General features: G+C 36.2%; 2 protein-coding genes across 2 annotated transcripts; both read right to left on the reverse strand.

Moving 5' to 3' along the window:
• Positions 1-364: 364 nt before the first annotated feature.
• Positions 365-2,217, reverse strand: LOC102717115 (transcription factor MYB13-like). The gene is made up of 3 exons (XM_006664324.1): positions 1,772-2,217; positions 1,401-1,527; positions 365-967 (listed from the first exon to the last, which is right to left on the reverse strand). Exons 1-3 carry the CDS (start codon positions 2,215-2,217, stop codon positions 365-367), a joined length of 1,176 nt encoding a protein of 391 aa, XP_006664387.1.
• A 6,288-nt stretch (positions 2,218-8,505) lies between these two features.
• Positions 8,506-9,797, reverse strand: LOC102717669 (protein ALP1-like). Its single transcript, XM_006664325.1, has 3 exons — positions 9,288-9,797; positions 8,976-9,201; positions 8,506-8,891 (listed from the first exon to the last, which is right to left on the reverse strand). Exons 1-3 carry the CDS (start codon positions 9,795-9,797, stop codon positions 8,506-8,508), a joined length of 1,122 nt encoding a protein of 373 aa, XP_006664388.1.
• Between the last annotated feature and the right edge of the window lie 13,497 nt (positions 9,798-23,294).

Below are 23,294 nucleotides of genomic sequence, written 5' to 3' on the forward strand. Positions count from 1 at the left end.
CTTGAGTTATCAGTAACTCGCGGTACCAAATTATTTATGATCGTTAGATCCAACAGTGCACATCCTACTTAGCTAGATCTAATGGTGATAAACGATTTGGTACCTCGAGGTAGGTACAAAGGAAGGATGGGAGTAAAACTCTTCTAATAGACCAAACTTCTCCTGATTAGTATTGGCATCTTACTGTTATTTCTATATATATATATATATATATATATAGTTCCTCAGGACAGGATAATAAATCTAAAAGGGTCGTACAATTATCTGAGTAGCTCCAGTAATAACATATACATACACCATCACTGATGTTCCTCTGGACGGCTAGCTAGCTGCAAGTTATTCTGCCTGTTAATCTATCATCATCTCAATTCTGAACTAATCCATCTGGAAATGCATAGCCCTGCTTTCTGCTGAAACCTTCTTCTGGTGTCACCAGTGATGTTAATCCAGGCTCAATGTTACTGCCATAATCGCTATGGCTGAAAATACAGTTCATGTCAACATGGCTGTCCATGTCATAAAGCAAGTACTGTGTTTCTTCCTCCTCTTTTCTGTCAAATAAACCCCTCCACAAATCAGCTGGAAAACCATCACAGCTAGGAACTATATGCTCTTCAGAAGTGTGACTGTGGCTGCAGTTATACTCATCCAAGAAGAGTGTCCCTTGAGTAGTGATCATCATGTCAGATGGATTGGATCCTGACCTCTCATTGTTCATCAGTGATTCTTGTGGAGACAATGTGTCAATGTCAAGGCTCTTGATGTAGTCTTGCAGAGCTGTTCCTGATTTGGAGGTGGATCGGTTGCGCCTTCGCGCAAATTGCCTTCTCTTTGTTGCATTCCAGTGGTTCTTGATGGAGTTTTCAGTTCTCCCATGTAGGCGTTTGGCTATCTCTGCCCATCTGTTGCCAACTTCCTTGTGTATTTCTATCAGAACCATGTCTTCCTCCTCGCTCCAAGTGTCTTTCTGCATTTGTATTTGCACAGAGAAGTTTAACCATTCAGTGCATCAATTCTAGGAATATCTGATGGCCTCATGGAAATGTTTATTCATGCTGGCATTTTGTAAAATCACTTGTAATTTTGAATATCTGAATTTCGGACCGGCTAAACTGAAATATAAGAAATGAAAACACATGCATTCCCTTTGACTAGATATAGAGCTGAAAATCATCCAAACAGATTACAGAAGGCAAGGGTAAGAAGGACCTTGATGTTAGGTCTCAAATATTTGTTTATTCTATTTTAAATCACTGGTAATTTGAATACATGAATTTCAGAAAGGCTAGTAAACTAAAATAAAGAAATGAAAATGCAGGCATTCCCCTTCACTAGCTATAGACTGAAAACCTTCCAGACAGACAGACAGACAGATCAAAGAAGGCAAGAAGGGGACAGACCTTGATGTTGGGCCTCAAATGGTTAAACCATCTTTCTCTGCATTGCTTTCCTACTCTTCCAGGCAGCATTCCACTTATCTGAGACCACTTCTTCAGTCCAAACTGTTCCACTAACTTCACCAACTTCCTATCAAAATTTGCAAGAACAACTCAATTTACTCATGACTATTAGAGTTACTGTACAGAGAGCACAAACTTATGAGTTCAAATTACATTAGACAGCAACCTTACAAAGTGTACTACTCGGCACAATCACAAAGAATTCATCCAACTTATGATTTCAAATCACACTGGACACATAACATTACAAAGAGTACTACCCTGACAGAAAAACGAAGCATTCATCCAGCATGAGTATGTCTTTTTTTTACCTGTCTTCTTTCAGTGTCCAGTGGCCTTTGACAGCATCAGCCTTCTTGCTGGCTTTGCGCGACGCCTTGCTTCTTGAAACCAGCTTACCATTCATCCCACACGCATCGTCATATGCTCCAGCATGAACATCTCTTACAAGATGAGAAGAAGCCTCAGCTTTGGGCATCAACAGGAAGATCGACGAAGCCTCGCCATCGGTGCGACCCTTCCTATTAATCCCTCTTCTGCACAGCTCATGATCAATGTCATAGAGTGTTGTGAAAGGATGCACAGATCCACCTGCAAGTGCAGGTTCATGAACAGTGGTGAATTCAGCTTCAAATGGGTGATCAAGATCGACATGATGCTGCTCCTGCCGGTGGTGCCCATCTTGCTGCAGAAAGGAATCAAATGGCATGCCATCAGAGATTGCTGTCTGGGGATGGAAGAGCCAGCTGAAATCCATGGTGAGATTTTCAGAATCTGAATAGGAGAGATCGAGTAATGTGTCCATAATCTCTCGGAGGAGATATTAGTATAGCATTTGGTGATACTATCTAAACAAGAACTTAGTGCCCTTAAACTTGGGTGGCCGAAAGTAAATGCCAGGTTAATGCAAGGTTAATGGATCTCATTTACTGTGTCATCAAGAGAGAAAACCTCATGCAGAGGATGTAATTAAGGCTCCATTTGCATTGCATTTTCCCTGCAAGTCTGCAAAATGGTGTGCTAGAGGTGCACGTACAGATTGAACACACGTTCAGAGATGCAAAAAAATCACATTGAATTAAGCAAGTCGGTCAATTGTCAGGCATATGGATTTAGAAAGTTCAGTCACAATAATTTGTCACAGACGTCAACTCTGAACAATTGTGACAAGCTAAGCTGGATAGTCAGGATACATGTGCACAGCATGCATGCACCTGTTCGTTCACCATTTGTTGACAGTAGCATCAACACAAATAATAATTAATTTGAACGAAAAAGGGAGAGAGGGAATTGATTTGGGTAAAAGGATTTCAGAGAAGATGGTTGGACTGATCCTATTATTGCTAAGTCTTAAATTGATCGATTCATGCTCTCTGTAAAGATGCACGGTACTTGGATTTTTAGACATGGCATTTGACCACTCATCTTATTCAAGTATTCAATTAGATTTTTAGACATGGCATTCACCATTCATCTTATTCAAATATTCAATTTTTGAAAATATCATATATTTTTATTACTACTTGTTTTATTACAAAATATTATAAGCATAACAATTATGAGCAATTTTATGCTACTTGAGAATATACCAAGAGGTACCAAAATTTCAGTGTAAAATTTTGATACCTTTTGAGAGTTTTTTTATCATCCTTGAAAAATTTTAGTGTAAATTTTACTAAAAAGTGTGGTACCTTAAGGTACTTTGTCAAGAATGGTTAAAAAGCTCACCTCTTGGTACCTAGGTACTATGAAGTATCAAATTTTATACTAAAATTTTGCTATCTCGCGGTACCTACTCAAAAATGATAAAATTGCTCAATAGTATACAAACCTTTTCAATAAGACTCGCCCAAGCTACTCCAGGCCTACGAAACTGGTTGTGCTTGTTGCACCTGGTTTGGTGATAATTGTGGGCTTAGAGCATCACCTAAACTCTGTTTTAGAATTTCTAATACATGTTGGCATTCATGGGCCATTTGGATCTGAGAAGGCCTCTGTAAGACCATCTATTAAGGTCGGTAATATAAGCCAAGATCTATGGGCCCTTTCATAGTTAAACTTGGTCTTTATATATTGTTAGCTTAAAAAATATACAATTTCAGTCAACTTGTTTTTTAGACTCAGGCTTTAAATTTTGTAAGCCAAAATATTGTGCCTATTACCACTCTAGTTACTTTCTGTATGATATACTAGCTTTGTTTCATATTGTAATACTTTAAAACCTGTCTAAATTCATCAATTGATGAATGTATATAATTTATATATATATATATATCTCGTATATGTCTCGATTTATTAGCATTAATATGAATCTAGGCAAGACTAAAAAGTCTTACATTATGAAATAAAGAGCGAGTAGCACGTTTGCTGTTCCCTTGAGCAACCATGTGAGGTGGATGCCGATGCAGCGATAACAGCGTAGCAAAGTTTCAGCGCTGTTAACCTATATGAATCTCTAAAAACCAATGGTCTAACATATACACTTTAAAAATATAACTTCATGAATGCCGGGATTTATCAAATCTACCAACTTTTTTTACATATAAAAATGAATACTTATGTATATACTTTATTTGATTTTTAATTTTTTTTGAAACTCTGATTTTTAATGTTTAACACCATGGGTTTTTTACACATACGTTTGGCCATTTATGTTTTTTTTCGAAATAGTATGTAATTATCATTTATTTTTTTCGTGATTTGTGTTATCACGGAAGGTTCTTTTGGCACGACTTATACGATTTCATATTTGCTCAAAATTTCTAAAAGAAATTAATGGTCACGCTCATGTTTAAATATCAACAACATTAAACATTAAGAACTACATAGATTATTAATTAGCTTATATATTTTAAGACTTTGTTTTATCATAATATTATAAGATGTGACTATCTATAGAAATGCATGTTCCAAGGTTAGTATAGGACATCATTTGTTTGGTGGTATATAACGACTTATCGACTAGAGATCAAATCTCTATCCATAATCTAAAAAGATGGAGCATACACCCAAAACGTTCTAGTTAGTATGGGCGCAGGAGGGCTAAGCACCCTATCCTAATTAGGATGTAAGTGGGCCAACCCGCAAATCCGCTGGTGGGTTACCTACTTAATTAGCCTATAAGCGACCGGGTTACCCATTTAATTAGCCTATAAGTGGGTTAACGGACCGGCACATTTACACCCTTAATCCTGATAGATCTCCATGAACTGGTCAAAGGAAACAAGAAAGGGAAAGAAAATGACAATGAGCCCCTACTAATCCTAAGCTGGATTATCTGCCCTGCATGCATTGATCTTTGGTCAAAAACTCAAAACCATTTGTACTATTTAAACATTAAGCTAGCTCTGCATGCATGGATTGCAGGGAATCTTGGTTTCATCATATATGACTGCAGGGAGTACATATCTGTCTGAACACAAAGATGCTGAGAACACCCTGCTTCATTATATTTCAATGGTGTTGAGAAAATTAACCTAGGTGTAGCTAGGTCAACATGTGATGTGATTACCTGCAGGCTGCAACCATATCAAGTAGTAAAAAGTCAAACCGACTATCCTCTTCAGGGGCTATTTAGTTTCCAAAAATTTTCATCCAAAAACATCACATTGAAACTTTGGACACCTAAATAGAGTATTAAACATAGATAAAATGAAAAACTAATTGCACAGTTATATGAGAAATCGTGAGATGAATCTTTTGAGCCTAATTAGTATGTGATTAGCCATAAGTGCTACAGTAACCCACATGCGCTAATGACGGACTAATTAGGCTCAAAAGATTCGTTTCGCGGTTTCCACGCCAGCTGTGAAATTCGTTTTTTTTATTCGCTCCGAAAACCCCTTCCGACATCCGGTCAAACATCTGATATGACATGCAAAAATTTTCATTTCACCAACTAAAACCCCCTCGGTATTGTGCATAAGGAGACAAGCCTAGAAGCTAGGAAAGTTAAGTATATGTATGTGAATTTGATGGCTACATGAGCATCTTAATTTGGGGTAAAACATAAATGTTTATTCACTGTCAACTAAATAAATTAAAAAGCCCCTCTCATCCCAAATGTGAACAGATGGAGATCCTTTTCTTTCATAGAAAGAACATGTATATTGATCAGATTCCTTTTCTTTTGTGAGAAAATAACATATAGAGATTCTGTTTATATGTATATACTTGCATGGCATTTTATTATTTTTCTTCCACGGCCTAATTAACCAAAGTTGCTTAATATTTACTTCTTAATTTGGTACATCATGCATAAGAGCTGAGAGGTACATGCATGGACCAAACAGACAGCTAAGGGCCTGTTTGGTTGCCCGGATGTCCCCAGCCTGCTCCGTATCATCCAATCCAGGCTGTTCGCATGCAGCCTGGATAGAGTAATCTAAGTAGCTCTGTTTGGTTACCTGTATGTATCTGTCCTGGAATATCTGAGATAGTGTTTGATTGGTTGTATATTTGGAGTCTGTATCTAACAGATGTTGTTTGGTTGATTGTATCCCTGGATGCTATTTGTAATAGATGGTGTTTGGTATGAGTTGTTGTGACAGCAAGTTTAAGAAATTGTTGATTTCGTCGAAGTGGTTTTTAGTAAAAATTAACAAAAGGGTATACATATAAGAAATTGTTGATTTGTATACAACGAAGGTAGGAGTTGTTGTGACAGCAAGTATAAGAAATTGTTGATTTGTATATGTATGCGTATATGTTCGGAATTGATGTATTTGAGCCGGTTCTCAACACTTGAACATCTCATAACGATAGATTGGAAGTGACAATACAAACATCACTTAACCATATTTAAAGCCGATGAAATTTTTCTGGAACCAAAGACAAGCATGCACATAATCCAGTTTGCTAAACCATTGATATTAGATCAATTACAATAATAATCCAGCGGCGGCATAATGAACCTGTAACGTTGATGAAGTGCACTCGTTCACTGTACATAATTTACACACACAGTACTGACAGACATGACTGTACATATTTCATCAATTTTTTGTAGACCATCAATTTCTGTTTACAAACTGCATCCAGAGATCCAATTTTCAGAGGATTTTATACACGCAGTATTGTAGACCGACTGTTGTCAACAGGAAGGCTGAAGGCTGGGGTGCAGCTCGTTCGTATCCTCAGTTCCAGAATTCCAGAATGGAGTACCCAGCCAAAAATAGCAAAAAAAAAATGAATCTCACAATGGAGTACCCAGCAAAAAATAGCAACATGTAAATACAGTAGAACCTCAATTCCAGAATGGAGTAATTGGCCTCAGAATTTTGAATCCAGATTTTGTTGGAGAGGAGATGACCTCAGAATTTCAATAAAGTATTGCATTGCTTGTCATCGTTGCAAAATGGAATAGTAATAGATTAGAAGAAACCAAAAAATGCAATAGAATGGTGAAACAAAGATAAAGGACCCAGAAATAAGACAACACCCATAAATAAGACAGCAACATATAGTTCATTTAGAAATAAGATAGGAACATATAGAAGTACAAAAATAATTTGGCACCTCAAATCACATATCAGCATGCATCACTGAACTAGAGAAGTGTTGCTATCCTGCTCAAAAGGCATATGTTGTCCACTACTACCTTAGCACTTACAAAAAATCACATATCACATTGCATCACTAAACCCTAAAGAAGTGTTGCTATCCTGCTCAAAAGGCATATGCTGTCCACTACTACCTTAACACTTACAAAAAATCACATGGTGTCCTGTGCCACCGTAAGCATCACCATTTAAACCATATGGGTGTTCAAGGACTACCTCATAACAATAATAGTTAGTTAAATAGTTAGATTTCGTCAGGGTGATTCTTCCGTAGGAAATTTGTGACCCAACGAGCACGTCTAGCCTCATTCTTCTAAATAAAGACAAGACTTTCTGCCTTGTCCTTTGTCAAAAAAGTGAGAACAAGATCTAGTTGATCCTCAGTGAAACCAGACAGATCCATCACTGACTTGCACAAATCAGGATGTACCTCAGTGTACGCAGTGGCGTGTATTTCTGCTGCCACATTATTGACAGATTCAGTCATATTGGTGATAAGAGCAATATCACCTTCATTCAGAACACTTCTCTTCCTCTTCCTGTCTCCACTAGATCCTCCAGTGAGATCATGCAATGCAGCTAATTCTTCCTCACTAGGCCCTACTGCACTGGCCACGGTTCTCTTCCCTATAGAGTCAGCTCCCACACCACTTGCCCTAGCAGCAATACCATCCCCATTACTCACATCCATTGGCACATTACCACTATCAGCCATGTCAACAGGGTTGCCAAGGGCTTCAGTTGAGGCCATGGCATATCTCCCCGTTGCTTGGCCGTTGGCAAATATTATTGCCATCTGGACATAGTTCTCTAATGGCACATTGAGAAACTCAGCGTCCTTCGAGTGGTCCTATTATGAAATTAACCAAAGCTTGAGTTATAAATTAAATGTAATGATGTAATGCCGTACTAACGAACCAGTATTTACACCAACCTTCACATAAACCATGTAGTGCTCCTCTTCTAGGACAATCATGCATAGCTGATCATCCCAAAGAGCGCCGCTCATATCCTTGAGCCTAGTAATGCGCACCACTGTTGACGCCATTTTCGAAGATGGTTATATACTTGGGTCCCACTGACTTCAAACCCGTAGTGGTCTGAAACAGCTCACGCAACTTGGTTTAGGTGAACTTCCTTGAACCCCTTGTCAGTCTTAACGCCTTGCGCTATCAGCTCAACCATGCGCCTAAGCATAAAGCTAGACATGTTTGAGGTCCAACGCAGAGCTCCCTGGTGTCCAACCTGGGCACCATTCCCACTGCCAGCCTCAGCCATCCTATATGCATGACATGCAAATAGCAAAATGAATTTAAATCAAATATGAAATTCCTCATTATTGCAAACATCCATAGGTCTCAAATCAATAAATAAGGTTTACCAATAATCATGAATGCATAGAAAACATGGCAACACCACAGCCCTAAAGTAGTTACACCCTAGACCTTCCCCTATTGTTCCACATTTCAGTAGCCAAATTATCCCTATTGAGCAGTACTTATGTTGTCCTCCTCTAAGTCATCGTCCTCCTTATCAGAAGAGTCCTCCAACTCCTCCTCTTCTGGAATGTGAGGATCTTGACCGAACTGTAGAATCCAATTATGCAGAATGCAGCAAGCAAGGACGAGCTTCACTTGGGTCTTGTATGGATGGAAAGGTCTATTATAAAGTATTTTGAATCGATTTTTGAGAGCCCCAAAAGCCCTTTCCACCGTGACTCTAAGAGAAGAGTGTCTCAAGTTAAACAACTCTCTCATGTCATGAGGATAGTTTCTTCTACTATACTCCCTCAAGTGGTAGCGACACCCACGAAAAGGTGGAAGGAACCCTGGTCTAGCCGCATATCCAGCATCAACAAGGTAGTCCTTCCCTATGACATAGAAAAGGGTAGTGTAGGTGTTATTTTAGTGAAAGTGATAACCTAGTTTATCTAAAAAAATTTCACTTCTATTACCTGCGGGGACACTAAGGCCATCATCCTTTTCCAAGGCATCGGCTAGTATCAGTGCATCGTGTGCAGAACCTTCCCACCCGGCGAGAACATAGGTAAATCTAAGATCGAAGTCCACCGCAGCCATAACATTTTGTGTAGGGACACCCTTCCTACCCCTAAAGGCAGCAGATATTGCTGATGGAACTCGAGCGTCAACATGAGTTCCATCTATTGCACCAATACAATCCTAAGGAGCAATGGAAAAGATTAGGATCGAACAAAATAAATATAATATGGTTTCATAGTAGATTGAAGATAGATATATTATTTTACCTTAAAATAAGGGTTGAATCTTGGGTTCGTTGTGATTTTCATATGAGTCTGAGTTGTGAGGGCAGTGATCATCTCATTTCGTAGCTCACCAACAGCATACAATACTTCCCTGAAGTATCTACTAATAGTTTCTATGGACCTTCTAAAGGTGGGCTGCAAAGCTCGAAATCTGTGGTTATGGCCTACAACCAGTAGAAACATGGCAACTTGTTCTTCGACCGAACTATGTATGCTATCACGCAAAAGAGCTCTATCACGGAACAAGTTACATAGTTGGAAAAATGGGGCCCTCATCATTCTAAGTTGATTCAAACAGTTTGTGGATCCGTGTGGTAGATAACTAAGATTACACTGTCTAACACTATCTCTTTCGGACGGTGGACCATAGTAGATCCTAGGTGTCCTTTCTCTAGCTTTCGGTAAAATGAAAAGCATATAAGCATACAACACTGCCACCAACCCCGCAGATTTTGCAATTAAAGCCTTCCGAATACGCCGCATTTCATCCATCTACGGAAATAATTTGTACATTAACATTGTCAATAAAAGGTTGAAAGCAATGGTGTTGCCAATGTAAACAAATGTCATGTAATTTGTATGCATGTGTTCCACGACTGCCACATCCAGCGGATGCTACCTCCAGTGGCACACTATCATTGACCATGGATGTTTGCTCAGACAAATGGGAAGCTGCACAATATGCAGAATATATACGAGCGATGGTTTCCAAACCCACAAAATTCAGCACCCACAAATCAGAAATGTAGGAAGAGAGAGCAAATTGTAGTCTCAAATTTAAATATATCAAACAACATCAAGAAAGTGTAAGCACACCAATTTAACTACCAATGTATCAAAACCTATGGGAGAACTAATCGATCCAACAATCATTTCGGCAGTACCAAATTTAGTAAATTTTCCAGTCCATGCCCAACAAAGAATATAAATCGAGTTACTGGAAAATTAACCCAGAAAAAACAAGAAGTAAATCTACCATTTGAAGGATGTGAGGGTGCCCACTACCATTCCTCAGAGCCAACAAGCAAAGAAAATATAGGACAAGCGCTGAAGTGTTATACAAATAAATCAGGGACCAAACCTTGGCATGCCAACATTGTAAGCACTTCAGTGTATCAATCAATAGTTCTAACCTCTAAACAAACATAGCATAGAAATAATAATTGTAAGAACTGCAGTAATGGAATATGAGTAGATCTACCAAGAAACAAAAAGTAAGCAGTACTAACCTAGCATGGAAATCATAGATCACACGCTACAGACAACAAAGAACATAAATATGGTTACTCAAAATTTATTCCAGAAATATCAACCAAACATAGCATAGAAATAATAATTGTAAGAACTGCAGTAATGGAATATGAGTAGATCTACCAAGAAACAAAAAGTAAGCAGTACTAACCTAGCATGGAAATCATAGATCACACGCTACAGACAACAAAGAACATAAATATGGTTACTCAAAATTTATTCCAGAAATATCAACCAGTACATCCACTAGATCCATGGGGAGACGGTCACCAATTCCACACAAAAACAAATCCACACCAAATCCACCAAATCAGAGTACCCAGGCAAAGAACAATACCATACCAAAACAAAAATAAGCTACAAAGGTAGAAGGGAGCAAACCTTGAAACAGACAAGGGGTAGGGAGTGTGTTCTTTCTTACTGGACACGGGAGGGGGGGCGAGTCCAACAGAGAACAGGCCCCTACTGCCCAGCGACGAGTCGCTGCCACAAGCGCCGTCGTGGGAGCAATTCAGCAAAACCTAGCTTTCCAGAAGCGATTCCTGGCTCTCGGTGACACCGGGACAGAGGAAGCGGTAGAGAAACGGTGGAGGCGACCGCGCTGGCAGAGGAAGCGAAGGAGAAAAGACGGAGAGTGGTTTCTGCTCGACGACGAGCCGCTCGCACGAGCGCCGCCCTTCCAGCTTCCAAACCCTACATTTTCACGCGAGGGGAAGAAATGAGGAGGGGAGCCGACGGGCCTACGCGCCGAGTGGGTTTTGTGTCCTACGCGAGCGGGTGCAACACTGCACCCGCATATGCAGCTTGGTTGTATGCGACGGGCCAGGCTGGGTAGCGAAGCCGGAATCGGCCGTTTCCCCTCAGCCTGGCCCGGAGCTCCTTTTTGCATCCCATTGGCCTGGCTGAGGACCGAGCCCAACCAACCAAACATACCAATTTTTACATGCCACATGCGAGCCAGGTGCAGCCCAAGCAACCAAACAGGCCCTAAGAATCCCGAGCAGTGCTCAGTGGGTTAGCTCGCGTGGGATCCCTGGGATCGCACTCGCACGTCTCACTCAGAGATTTTTTCCTCACACGCGTGCGCACCCCAAAATTCTAATCGTGTGGTAGGGACGCGCACGCGTGTGTGCATGTGTTATGATATGTGTTCGTGTACGTCCCGAGTTATACCCTTCAGAAAAACAAACAACTAAGAATTAGATATATTGCGTCGGCCTACCACAGCATGTTTATCCTTTTTGATAATTGAAACTCGGCCGTCCTCTATACATTACATTAAAAAATTGTATTCAGCCACACACGTGTGTTTATGAAGGAAAAATATCTATTAATTTAAGCTATCATTGAGGTCAGAAAGTACACAAATAATGCACCTCTAGATTTGCCAAATGGATTGATGCTGTACTCAATACTACATCCTAGGCTGGTAGGTAAGCCTTCTAGAACACTACCAAAACTCATGCGTACACATGTCATCACAGGACCACACATGGAGGGTGGCTTATAATTACCTGCTAAACAAACACTATTAAGCATAGTCTTAATTAGGTTTGGTAAGCTGATCATATAATTATTACTCCTGTCTGTTAAAAATATGCATTGTTTTGGATAAGATTTGATTAATATATATAGACAAATGATAGACTATCATAATATCCCAGACTTATTAGATTTTACAAAATTATCTAAAACAAAATTGGTTGTCGAAATTTTAGATATTTGACTAAACCTCATCCTAAATAGCAAATATTTTTGGCCAAATGTATTGTACCCCATTGGATGATCTATCTATCTACCAATGTGCAGTCTTCATTTGGCCTTCAATAAATTAAATGTTATGTTATGTGAAGCATATATATATATACTGCATATTATTCTCTATACTAGCTTGGGTTGTCAGTACACATATATGAAGTTGAAGAAATTTATTTATTTTTCCAGAATACAACCTGCAAATAACAGATCTGGTGGTGATTATTTGGCTTTTTAGGGGGAAAAGTCAAACGACATATTTACATACGAAAAATATTTATAAATAAAATTTTATATACATATTTTTAGCGATCTAGAAATCAAGACTGAAAAAATTACGATAAAAAAACATCGAATCAACTCTAAATTTAAGGCTAAATATTTAAATGTTGATTTATAAGCATAACCATGAGCGAAAAGACGAGGATGTCTCGCGAGCACTGTAGGAGCAGGAGTGTTTGCATTACTCGTATGGGAGGACTTAGTCCGCCCGATGGTATCGCAGTTATTATAGACGGTAACCATATGATCATCGTAAAAACTAAGAAGTTTTTATATTATTCTCGAAAAGTATCTCAAGATACCAAAAATTTTAGTATAAATTTTTTGGTACCTCAAGACATAATGTATCTAAACGTACTATACTTTTTACACTAAAAAGGTACCAGTTTCGGAAACTGACCGACAGAAGGTTTTCAGGGTAACCGAGCGATATATGGCCTCGAGCTCTCTCATGGAGGATCGATGATGCCGAATAAATGGACATAATGGGTAATATTAGCACGTAAGCACGCTGGATTGATATCTCTTTTCCTTTGACCAGTAGAGATTATATTTATTATTATTCTGTTCGCGAAATGGATCTAAGGAAGCAGTTATATATTCATTAATTATTTGGTCAAAACCAAAACCTAATCGTCTCTTCTATGTTTTTTTAGATCATGACCATAGGGATTACAGTATGTATGTGAACACAAAGATATGGCCAATGATGATCGAGAGACGGGAGAAAGCAAGTTTAATTTAATTGTAGTTCAATGGAGTTGAGAAAATTAACCCAGCTATATATAATTAGGTATGTATTTACCTGCAAGCTGCATATATATATATATATATATATATATATATATATATATATATATATATATATATATATATATATATATATATATATATATATATATATATATATATATATATATATGAAAGTAAAAGTCAAACTGATCACTGTCAATATATATATATATATATATATATATATATATATATATATGAAAGTAAAAGTCAAACTGATCACTGTCAAAACGTCTCTAACGTTTGCATGGCATGCAATTAATCCAAGCCAAAATAAAACTAGGCAGGATATGTAAATGTGTACCCATCATGGAAATTTGATGGCTACAGGAGCATCTTTGTGGTAGTAATATTCATTTTAGAAAAGCCTAATTAATTATAACCTCCCTTGTTCTGGAAATTAATATCATGTGAACATGGAGAGATTCGGATATTTTTGCATGATCATTTTCCTCGCTCTCGAGTCTCGATCGTCACGAATTGACCTATGTATTTAATCATAAGATTAGCAATATATTACATCACATGAAAGCTAATTAATATTAACATCCATAAAATTAATCGATCCATACGCATGCGGCCAAATTAAAATCACTACAAATAATGCAGAATTAAGTGAGAAAGAACTTGTGAACAGAGCTATATATATATCATTTAATCAACAATGTTTAGTGAAAAGCAAATCCAATTGCACTGCACTAATTTCATTTAAAAAGACTTTATCAATGTGATGAACTGATGATCGATAACGTGCGTTTTCATGGCTCCTCTGTTTACGGAGATACACAGTGCGGCCAACTCAAAATTAACCTCTCTTCAATTAAATCCCCTTTTTTTTTCCAATTGAAGGGCAATCTTGTTCTTCTCCGCAAATGCCATCAAGAATTATTGAGATAGTGTTGTGCTCCTTCTGACCCAAAATAGAAGGACTTTGATGCTCAAAATTTATCCTAGGAATTCAATATATCCAAATAGAGATTTATGACATGTTTAGGGCATATATATAGCAGTGAGACGATGATCGTCTATATGCATCTACATCAGATTAATCATTCTACGTGACATCATTAACTTAATAAAAACTTGGTTGTCATTTCTTGGTTCGTCTACTGCTCGTGCATGTGCTCCCGGGCTGTATGCAACCTATTTTGCACAAAAATTTCATGCATTGATCTACATGCAACAAATATAAAACATATAAAATGATTAATTAAATATGATACAAACAACAAAATAGATAGCTCATTGTGCAAGTTATCTTTTTAGTTGTTTGTGTATATCAATAGACAACAACAATTTAGAATATTGGACATGCACTTAAACATAAATTGAATGGCATGATACATGTTTAATAAGGGGCCATATGAAATCATCCTTTGCTCCTTAATTTGTCCAAAAACTCGTAAACTTTTTGTATTTTGGGACGGAGGAATCAGAGTAAAAGTGAGGGCTAAAATCTTGGACTTAATTTGTCGTCTATCATTACTTGTACTTACTATGTTTGATAATTCTTATCGTTTTAGATATCAGCGTGGTCTTTTAAGTCTACCCTAACTATGATTTTCTATTAAAATATATAAAAAGTACTCTTAATGACTCATCTATATACAACTTTAAAAGTTTAACAATACCATTATTCAAAACGATAGGAAATTGGGGGAGTAGTTAAGTTTTGGCCAGTAGTGTGTGTATAATTGGTAATTAAGATACATGTACTTCCAAATAATTCATATGCTTAGCTAATTATTTATCTCATCTGTCTCTGTGAAGAAAAGACAATTAGCAGAACTGGATATTCCTGATCGCAACTCGTCAACTGCGTGCTGATGTTCACCTCTTCTTTGGCAACCTAAATTGTAATCTTTTGTTTCCAAATTAAGTACATTAAGATTCCTGCTGCCCAGGTATTAGGTTGAGTTGGCCTGCATGAAAGATGCTTCTCATCCAATAGAACAACTTAGTTGCAATTAAACATATACCATTAACCATAATCAAACACATAAAACACAAATGCAAACCTTCATATGCAGATCATGTAGATTTGACAAATGGAGATGCTTATTTAATCCTAATCTGGTAGGTAGGCCTTCTAGAACACCCAACATGCACATATATATTTTCATCACAGGACCACACACTTAAGAGTGGCTGCTAATTACCCCTCCCTAATTAATTAAATAAATTAGGTATAATATTAGGTTTGGTAAGCAGCTAATTAGGTGATCTATCTACCAATGCCAATCCTCCATTTGGCAGTATATACACTGTATTGATTTCTCCATTAATTTGAGATGGAATTGTGTCATCTTCCTATCTACGCACACTTGTTTCAATATTGTTCCCTTGCTCGTGTTTCCGAGTTCATAACCGAATCAAAAACACAATCAAAAGGTACTTAATCTGTTCATAAGTAGGTATATACTTGACATAACGAAATGTATTTAATCTGTTCGTGTAGTAGGTTATACGGATCTCACCGGTATATTCGATTGGGAGACACTAGAGCTCTTGCCATTGGGTGATTGGTGCCACGTATACGTATACAAATACGTACGTGTTCTACAAGGCCGATATACGTATATCATTGTCAGACATTGACATCACTCTTTGAGGAACACACGAGGAAGGTGCTCACTTCCACCATCTTTTCGCTTCTGTTTATATTTAATTATTAATTATAAACCAAAATTTAAATTTTTAACTTTAAATTTAGAGTTAATTTTAGGTTTCTTATCTTAGTTTATTTTTCAGTATTTTATTTTAAATCTATAAGAACACATGTGTAGAAGTTTTATTCGTAAATTATTTTTTATTTGAAAATATGGCATTTGCCTTTTTTATCTGTAAAAGCCAAACAGTAACCTCCTTCGACGGTGATCATCAGCACTATACGACTAAATTGTGCTTGTGGCATGCATGGTGGTCAAATAGAAGAAGAATATACATCCGTCCCGAAATACTTGTCATTCTAGGATATTTAAGAAAAATATATAATCTTTGAGAAAAAGTAAATGTGGTGACTTTTGTATGGTTAAGAGTGTGAGAGTATTTGGAGATATATATGATGAAGAGATATTTGAATATAAGGTGATTGATTAAATATAAGTACTCCAGAGTGGTGCGTTTTTATAATAAATTCTGAATTCTAAAGTGATAAGTTTTTATTTAGGACAGAGGAGGTATATTTTAATTAATTGGGTTTGCTACCAGTTCTCTAAGCCAAAAAAATGATTTAGACATCAGAACAAATAATTTCGTAGGAATTCCAAAATAGTTGAACTAATTCCACTAAAAATATTGTAAATTCCTAGGCTCAAAGAAGACCTACAATTTATCTAAAACCACCACACAAAACATGTAATCTGTTTCAAAATAAAAGGATTTCTTCGCACTTTTCAATATATATCTGGACAAATTAAGAGATATCCCGATGTTGGAAAACATACAGAAATCCATATATATAAGCCAGGGTTCACGTTATCGTGGTAATCTCGTGGTTATTGAGAATCAGTCGAGCCACCCAGGTGCATTTCGAAAAAAACGCGGCATTGTTCGGAAAATTTCGTGAGAATTCAAATTTCTTCTAAAAAAAATTCTTGATGATAGTTATAATTCTTTCGAATCTAGTGGTGAAGAAACTTTTCAAAAATAACATATGTAGCATCCAATTATGGTTGGATAGTGAATTATATTCATATATTTTTTAAAATCATTTGACAGATCGCACTATTCATGTTGCGAACCTCATTTACCAGCAGAAAAATTGTGACAGTCCGAAAAAAACCTAAAGTTTCTCAGATTTTTTTTTGGATTTTTCATTCCAACATTTCGATTTTTAAACTACGTACCAACGGAAACCTCATTTACTGCAAGATATATCACACAAATTGTGCAATTATCGTTATCAAACTCCTTATTATTAGCATTCCTTTCTCCACAAAGATTATCTCATAAATCATATGATTATTGTTATCAAACTCCCGATTATCGATATTCCTATTGTATTGCGATAATTGCTACATATTGCACGATTTCTATTTCAAAACCGCCAGGGTTCCATTCAAAATTTTTAATTCAAATTTGCCTTATTTTAGGTGATAATCGTGATTATTACCAAACCGCTGGCTTGTGGATTCTGCCACCCAAACGATATTGCAAATCATGATATAAACTAGCTAGCTGCATGCAAGCACACCATGCTCCGAAATCTCAATCCCAAACTTGATCTACATGACCAAAAATATAGTGTTATCCTCGGCCATTTTTGAAATGGAGTATATTAATTTCTATATTTCCAAAGCGAAGTGGTCAAGAAATGGATAAGTATTTCATAGAGCAACTGTTTTATTAAGTTGTTGGTGTCCCCAAGTGGTTTGCACAAAATATAAATTATAATGACTCAATGGTGGATGACCACATGCTAGCTGCTTGCCCTCTGAGTGAATAATGGTCTTTACAACATGTTGAAGTATGAGAACACTCCTCTGCATGGAATTCTCTTGACATGTACCTTTGGATATGATGTACTTTTGAATTCTCTACGTGCATTCGATCTCTTCCACAAGAACTACTGTTCCATGCATGACCATTTCAAGAGACCAAAAAAAATCTAAACAAAAACTAAAAACAACAAAGAAGCTAAGAACAATTCCACAGATTACATCAGATGAAGCCAAATCCCCAAGTCAGTTTAACCATTTTTTGTTGCAAAAGGTTTTGGGACAGATCTCTGTCGGGGAAGAAAAATTAGTTACACTACTAAAGTTGAAAAGGACAAATTAAGTCACTTGATCAACAACCACCACATACATGCCTGTCTATATATCTTTCTAGAAGACTGAACAGACACCGATTATCACAAAATGTTGCTGTCATATACTTTCTTCGAGGCAGGCAGTTGATTTTATATATATATATATATATATATATATATATATATATATATATATATATATATATATATATATATATATATATATATATATGACTATTCATCTTATTTAAAAAAAATTTACATATTATTAATTATTTTTATATTATTTTATTTATACATATATAGATAACTTTACATATTTTATAAATTTATTGAATAAAACAAACCATCAAATATGTGTCAAAAAGATAACGGTACCAAATATTATTTAGATATCGAACAAAATATATATAAATATATATAGGGCATGCTTCATGGAACCGACGACTTGGGTGCAGAAATTTTGAAGTGCTGACCACACCACGACGCCTTTTGCAGAGCGGTAGCTCGTGGATGCATCCTTGATCAGTAGGTAGGTGAAGCGACGCGAACGTACGTGTCACCTTCTTCTTCTTCCATTCGATCGAAAAGTCTCCATGCATGCGAATGGTATCATATTTGCACTGTCAGTACGTCATGGTTTGCTCTGCAGCAGCTGATAATTAAACTACGGAAAAATAAACAATAGTTAGAACTAATTTGTCCATAAAACTTGTACTAAGATTCTGCTGTTTTACCGCTAAATAGAAAAGATTATCTGATGCTTTTATCATTACTTAATAGTGTAAATTATGTGATTGACTACTATACAAGAAATTTATTTTATAAATATAAAATGATAAGCTTATATATTGTATTTTTTTATAAAAGATATATAGTTTAACAATTTAAAAAGTGTACGTGTGAAAGCTAAGAAAAAACTGAGAATAATGAAGACAAAAGAGCACACAGTACGTGTATCCTTAGCGAATTAAAAGACAACCAATAATCAAAATAAACTATAATGATAAAAATCAAAATCAATAATAAAATAAAGTTCTAAAATTTAAATTTTAGCCACATCATCGCGCATATTTTTATATCATGCATTTACACACCTCGACACCAGCCTTACTTATATACTCCCTCTATCAAAACAATAAGAATAATCCCTAGCACTCCAAGAAAACTTAATGGTGAGAAAAAAAACAAAGTACGACACTCGTTAATTGAAAACAATATTGGTTAATAGTGAGTAAGTATATTGACACATTAAAAAGATGTAATTTTCTGGTTTAGATAAGGTTGGCAATCATCTTATTTTGAGACATATTTTGGACTCTAGAAATCAAGTTATTTTGGAAAGAAACGAGTTACTCTACCTTCCTTTCACAATGATTAATGGATTTTTCCACAATTTCATATGCGGTTGTTGTTTTAAGTTCTCAAGTAGAATTGGTTTGATATACAATTTCTCTGTTTGGAACAACTATGTAACCATATCATACACTACTACACATTTGATGGCTAGCTACATGCTTTTGCCATTATATTTACCTTGGTTTTATAAAAGAGCACTGCGCATGGCAACTCGATGCATGCAACCCATGCACACATACGATGGCATCGATCAGCTGGTCACAATTAAGTTACGGCTGTTTTTCCTCGGTTTTTTTCGGCTAATAGATCATGTTTTCCGACGGATAAATGGTATATTTTTATAAAAGTTTTATATAAAAGGTTATCATCTCATATTTTTGAGGCTTTAACTTTTCTAAATTATTTTTTCAGTTTTTTAACTAGTTAACTCTATCGGTTATACCGTTAAATAGCTATAGAGAATCATAAAATCTTTCGGCGAGTTTCGATATACAAGATATATATAATATATCATTTCAGTGCTGAAATGCCTGTTCATGCTTTAAATATATATCTAGATACCTTATATAAACATATTGATTCACCTTTCAAATTAGCTTAAAAAAAGAGTCACCCTCTTGATGTGGAAGTATGTACGGTTCCATATATGTATATGAAAGAACTAAAATAAAATAATTCCAAGCTAAAAAATAGAGCTGAACGTTATATTATTTCAACCGCTGAGACCAATCTTTTCACTTTTGCTTCCAAAATTATTGTCAATTTCGAGTTAATTTTATAGTTTTTCACCAAAGTTTATTTTTCAGCCAAATTATTTTTCATTTACAAATATGTCATTTGGTTTTTTCTTAAAAAGCCAAATAATTACCAATCATTAATTAACATGTTTGATACCTTCAATAAAAAAAGGAGAAACAATTAATACTAGATGTGTATATATAATCAATATGCGTAGGTGACGTAATTAGCAGGTAATTGGCAGGTCATCTCTCGGTCTAAACAAAAATAAACAAAATGGGTGTGTTACTCTATACGTACGTCATAGTGACGATCTTTTTTTTTTCTACCGCATGTGCTATAATAATAGTGCTTACTTAAGTAATAAGAGTATTATTATATTTGATCACTAGGTAGACTGAGAATTGGCTAGCAACTTCTGTGTACTCCAACGAAACATTCTTCAGATGGCGATACAAGTTGCTGTCAAGCTATAGGTAATTAATACTTATACGGTGTCTCTCTTGCTGCATATATGCATATCACTCCCTAGCTCGGGCCAGTTCCATAATAATTGTTTTTTATGTCGAACATTTCCAACTTTTACTATAAATAACTTTTAAAGTATTTACTTTAAGAACAAAGAGGCCGGCTATATATCCTTGTTGATATTTTCAGTGGATAAAGTTGCTATTTTTGAAGATTGTGACTATGGTCTAACTTTTTTACATCCATAATTACATTGAGATTTGTGTGATATAGTAATATTATTTTCTATCGTCACCACTATCGTTGTTGCCCCTGACACCATTAGTGACTCCAATGGCAGAGCTAGCTAGTGACATCTTGTAGCTCGGACGACTGGGTGGGTATCCCAGCAATATATAATTTTTTATATGTATTATAACATAAATATAAAGAAAACGCTAGTAAAGAAACCCATGATTAAGTGGTCACCCGACTTGCCCAGGAGATGGCTCCGCTACTAGGTGAGTCCTATTCCTCGTCTCCAGCTTCACCATGTTTTTTTCATTGAAGCTCGAACACAACTTCCTAAATTTTAGCCACATGAAAACTATATATCATTTCTCTATAACTAACTATACTGTTAATTTGGAGGCATTTAACTTTTTGCCACTATTATGATTGTTCATAACAAATTACCACTGGACACATATATCATAGATAGTGAGTGTCAAATATGTCTAGACCACTCATAAGAGTGGCAAAAAGTTAAATTTCCCTAATTTTGGAAGAAGCAAGGTTGAGTTGAGGAACGATAGATGACAAGGCAATGGTCGATCGATCTAATTGATGATCAAATTTCAGCCACATGAACGATCATACTATGCACGCAATTAATACGCATAGCTGACGTAATTGGCTAGCAAGGGTGGTATATGTTCTTCCATTTTCCTACTGCATGCACGTAATTGGCGCGCGCACATATATATATATATATATGCATGATGAATTAATAAAAAAACAGAAGAAAAAGTTGGAACCTTAATTTGTTGCTGCCTGCCGTACGTGCAAGAGTCGTAAGCACAGCGTAGGTGTCTATAAGGAATAATTAAGTTGAAAAATACTGGATTAATTGGGGTTTTTACAGAACAAGGCTAGATTTTGCTGTAGTTATTTAGTATGGATTAGATAGATAGCTAGAAAAGTCTAGCTTTCTATCTGCTTTGTCTTTGGATGATCCGAAATGCTACGAAGATAGTCTGGTTTTTTAGGTATCCAGTGGTTGCCCTCAGGGGCAGATCCAGCGTGAGCCCCCCAGCACCCACATTAGATCCCCATGGAAAATACAAAGGATGAAGGAAAAAATATAGAGAAAATATGAAGAGTAGGGGGGCTAAAGGAGTAAGAAGTCAATTAACCCCCTAATTTGATGAGTTGGATCTGCCCCTTGGTTGCCCTCAATGTGTCCACGTGAAATTTCTTGTGCTGTATTAGATTTTATTTAATTTAATGCAATTCAGGTGGGAAAGCTCTTCCCCGGTAAACTTTCAAAAAATTAGCATGGATTTCCCTATTTAACTAGATTCCAAAGCATAAAAAGCGATACAAACTCTGTTTTCTTCAAAGGAAAAGTACGGAATTTGTATCATACAATATAATTTTCTGAACATAAGTAATTTGGAACAATGAATCTTTACAGTACCAGACTCGGGACCAAGCATGTGGGCCCATATATCTTGCTGTGGTCTTCTTTCTGTCGGCTATTTCCATCGGTGCACCCATAAAAATACTTTTTTCTAAAGGTAAAACGTGTTTTTCTGTGAGTTTTGTGTCCATTGCTTTGGATCTAATGGACCTAATTTTTTATAGCACACTGGTAATATGCGTAGTAAAATTCTATAAGAACAAAAATTAAAACTAAAATATATAACTCTACGATAAATTTGTGTAGCATAGATTTTAAATAGATAAATTAATAAATATATCTTACCTAGTTTAAAATAAAATATTTAATATGCTTATAAAAATAAGTAGTTAGATATAAATTTATTACCCTACTACCACTACTAGCAGAATACCGTTACATTGCCCTAAATCTGGTTATGAACCTATATATGAAATTCATATTGAATGTGCTAATCTATTCGAATTTTGGAAGAGCTAAATAACTATGGCTCTATCTTTTTTTTTCCTTTGACTCTTAAATTAATGGGTTTTTTCCTAAATATCATCTAAACGACGTTTGGCAACTTTCTTGTGCAGTACTTCCTCGGGAATTTAATGGGCATGACATCCTATTTCTATTTTCCATGTGTCAACATATACTCAATATGGAATATCCTATAAGCATGTGCTTACCTTGGCAGGAGTACAATGTACCAAATCCTATACAGAAAAATGTCTCATATATATGGATAGAATCATGAGTAATCAAGACAGGATTACCCGATAAGCTTTGAGAGGCCAATAGACCGGGATAATTAGAAGATAAGTGAATACAATATAAACCACATGGAGTCAACATTAGAGAAGCCCAACAATGTATAGCTACTGACAACCGCTCCCATGCTACCATGTCAATATAGTTATAGACAGTACAAAAGTCTTTCTCCCTA

The sequence above is a fragment of the Oryza brachyantha genome, chromosome 12, assembly GCF_000231095.2.
Source record: "Oryza brachyantha chromosome 12, ObraRS2, whole genome shotgun sequence".
In the NCBI taxonomy this organism is placed as follows: Eukaryota; Viridiplantae; Streptophyta; class Magnoliopsida; order Poales; family Poaceae; genus Oryza; species Oryza brachyantha.

What these genes read in the sequence shown, in the direction of transcription:
- LOC102717115 (XM_006664324.1), bottom strand. Translation starts at nt 2,217, where the DNA reads ATGGATTTCAGCTGGCTCTTCCATCCCCAGACAGCAATCTCTGATGGC. An exon ending in TGGACACTGAAAGAAGACAG is followed by an intron (nt 1,528 to 1,771) that starts GTAAAAAAAAGA and finishes AAATTTTGATAG; the next exon opens with GAAGTTGGTGAAGTTAGTGG. An exon ending in ATTTGAGGCCCAACATCAAG is followed by an intron (nt 968 to 1,400) that starts GTCTGTCCCCTT and finishes ATACAAATGCAG; the next exon opens with AAAGACACTTGGAGCGAGGA.
- LOC102717669 (XM_006664325.1), bottom strand. Translation starts at nt 9,797, where the DNA reads ATGGATGAAATGCGGCGTATTCGGAAGGCTTTAATTGCAAAATCTGCG. An exon ending in GATTCAACCCTTATTTTAAG is followed by an intron (nt 9,202 to 9,287) that starts GTAAAATAATAT and finishes ATTGCTCCTTAG; the next exon opens with GATTGTATTGGTGCAATAGA. An exon ending in TGGCCTTAGTGTCCCCGCAG is followed by an intron (nt 8,892 to 8,975) that starts GTAATAGAAGTG and finishes TCTATGTCATAG; the next exon opens with GGAAGGACTACCTTGTTGAT.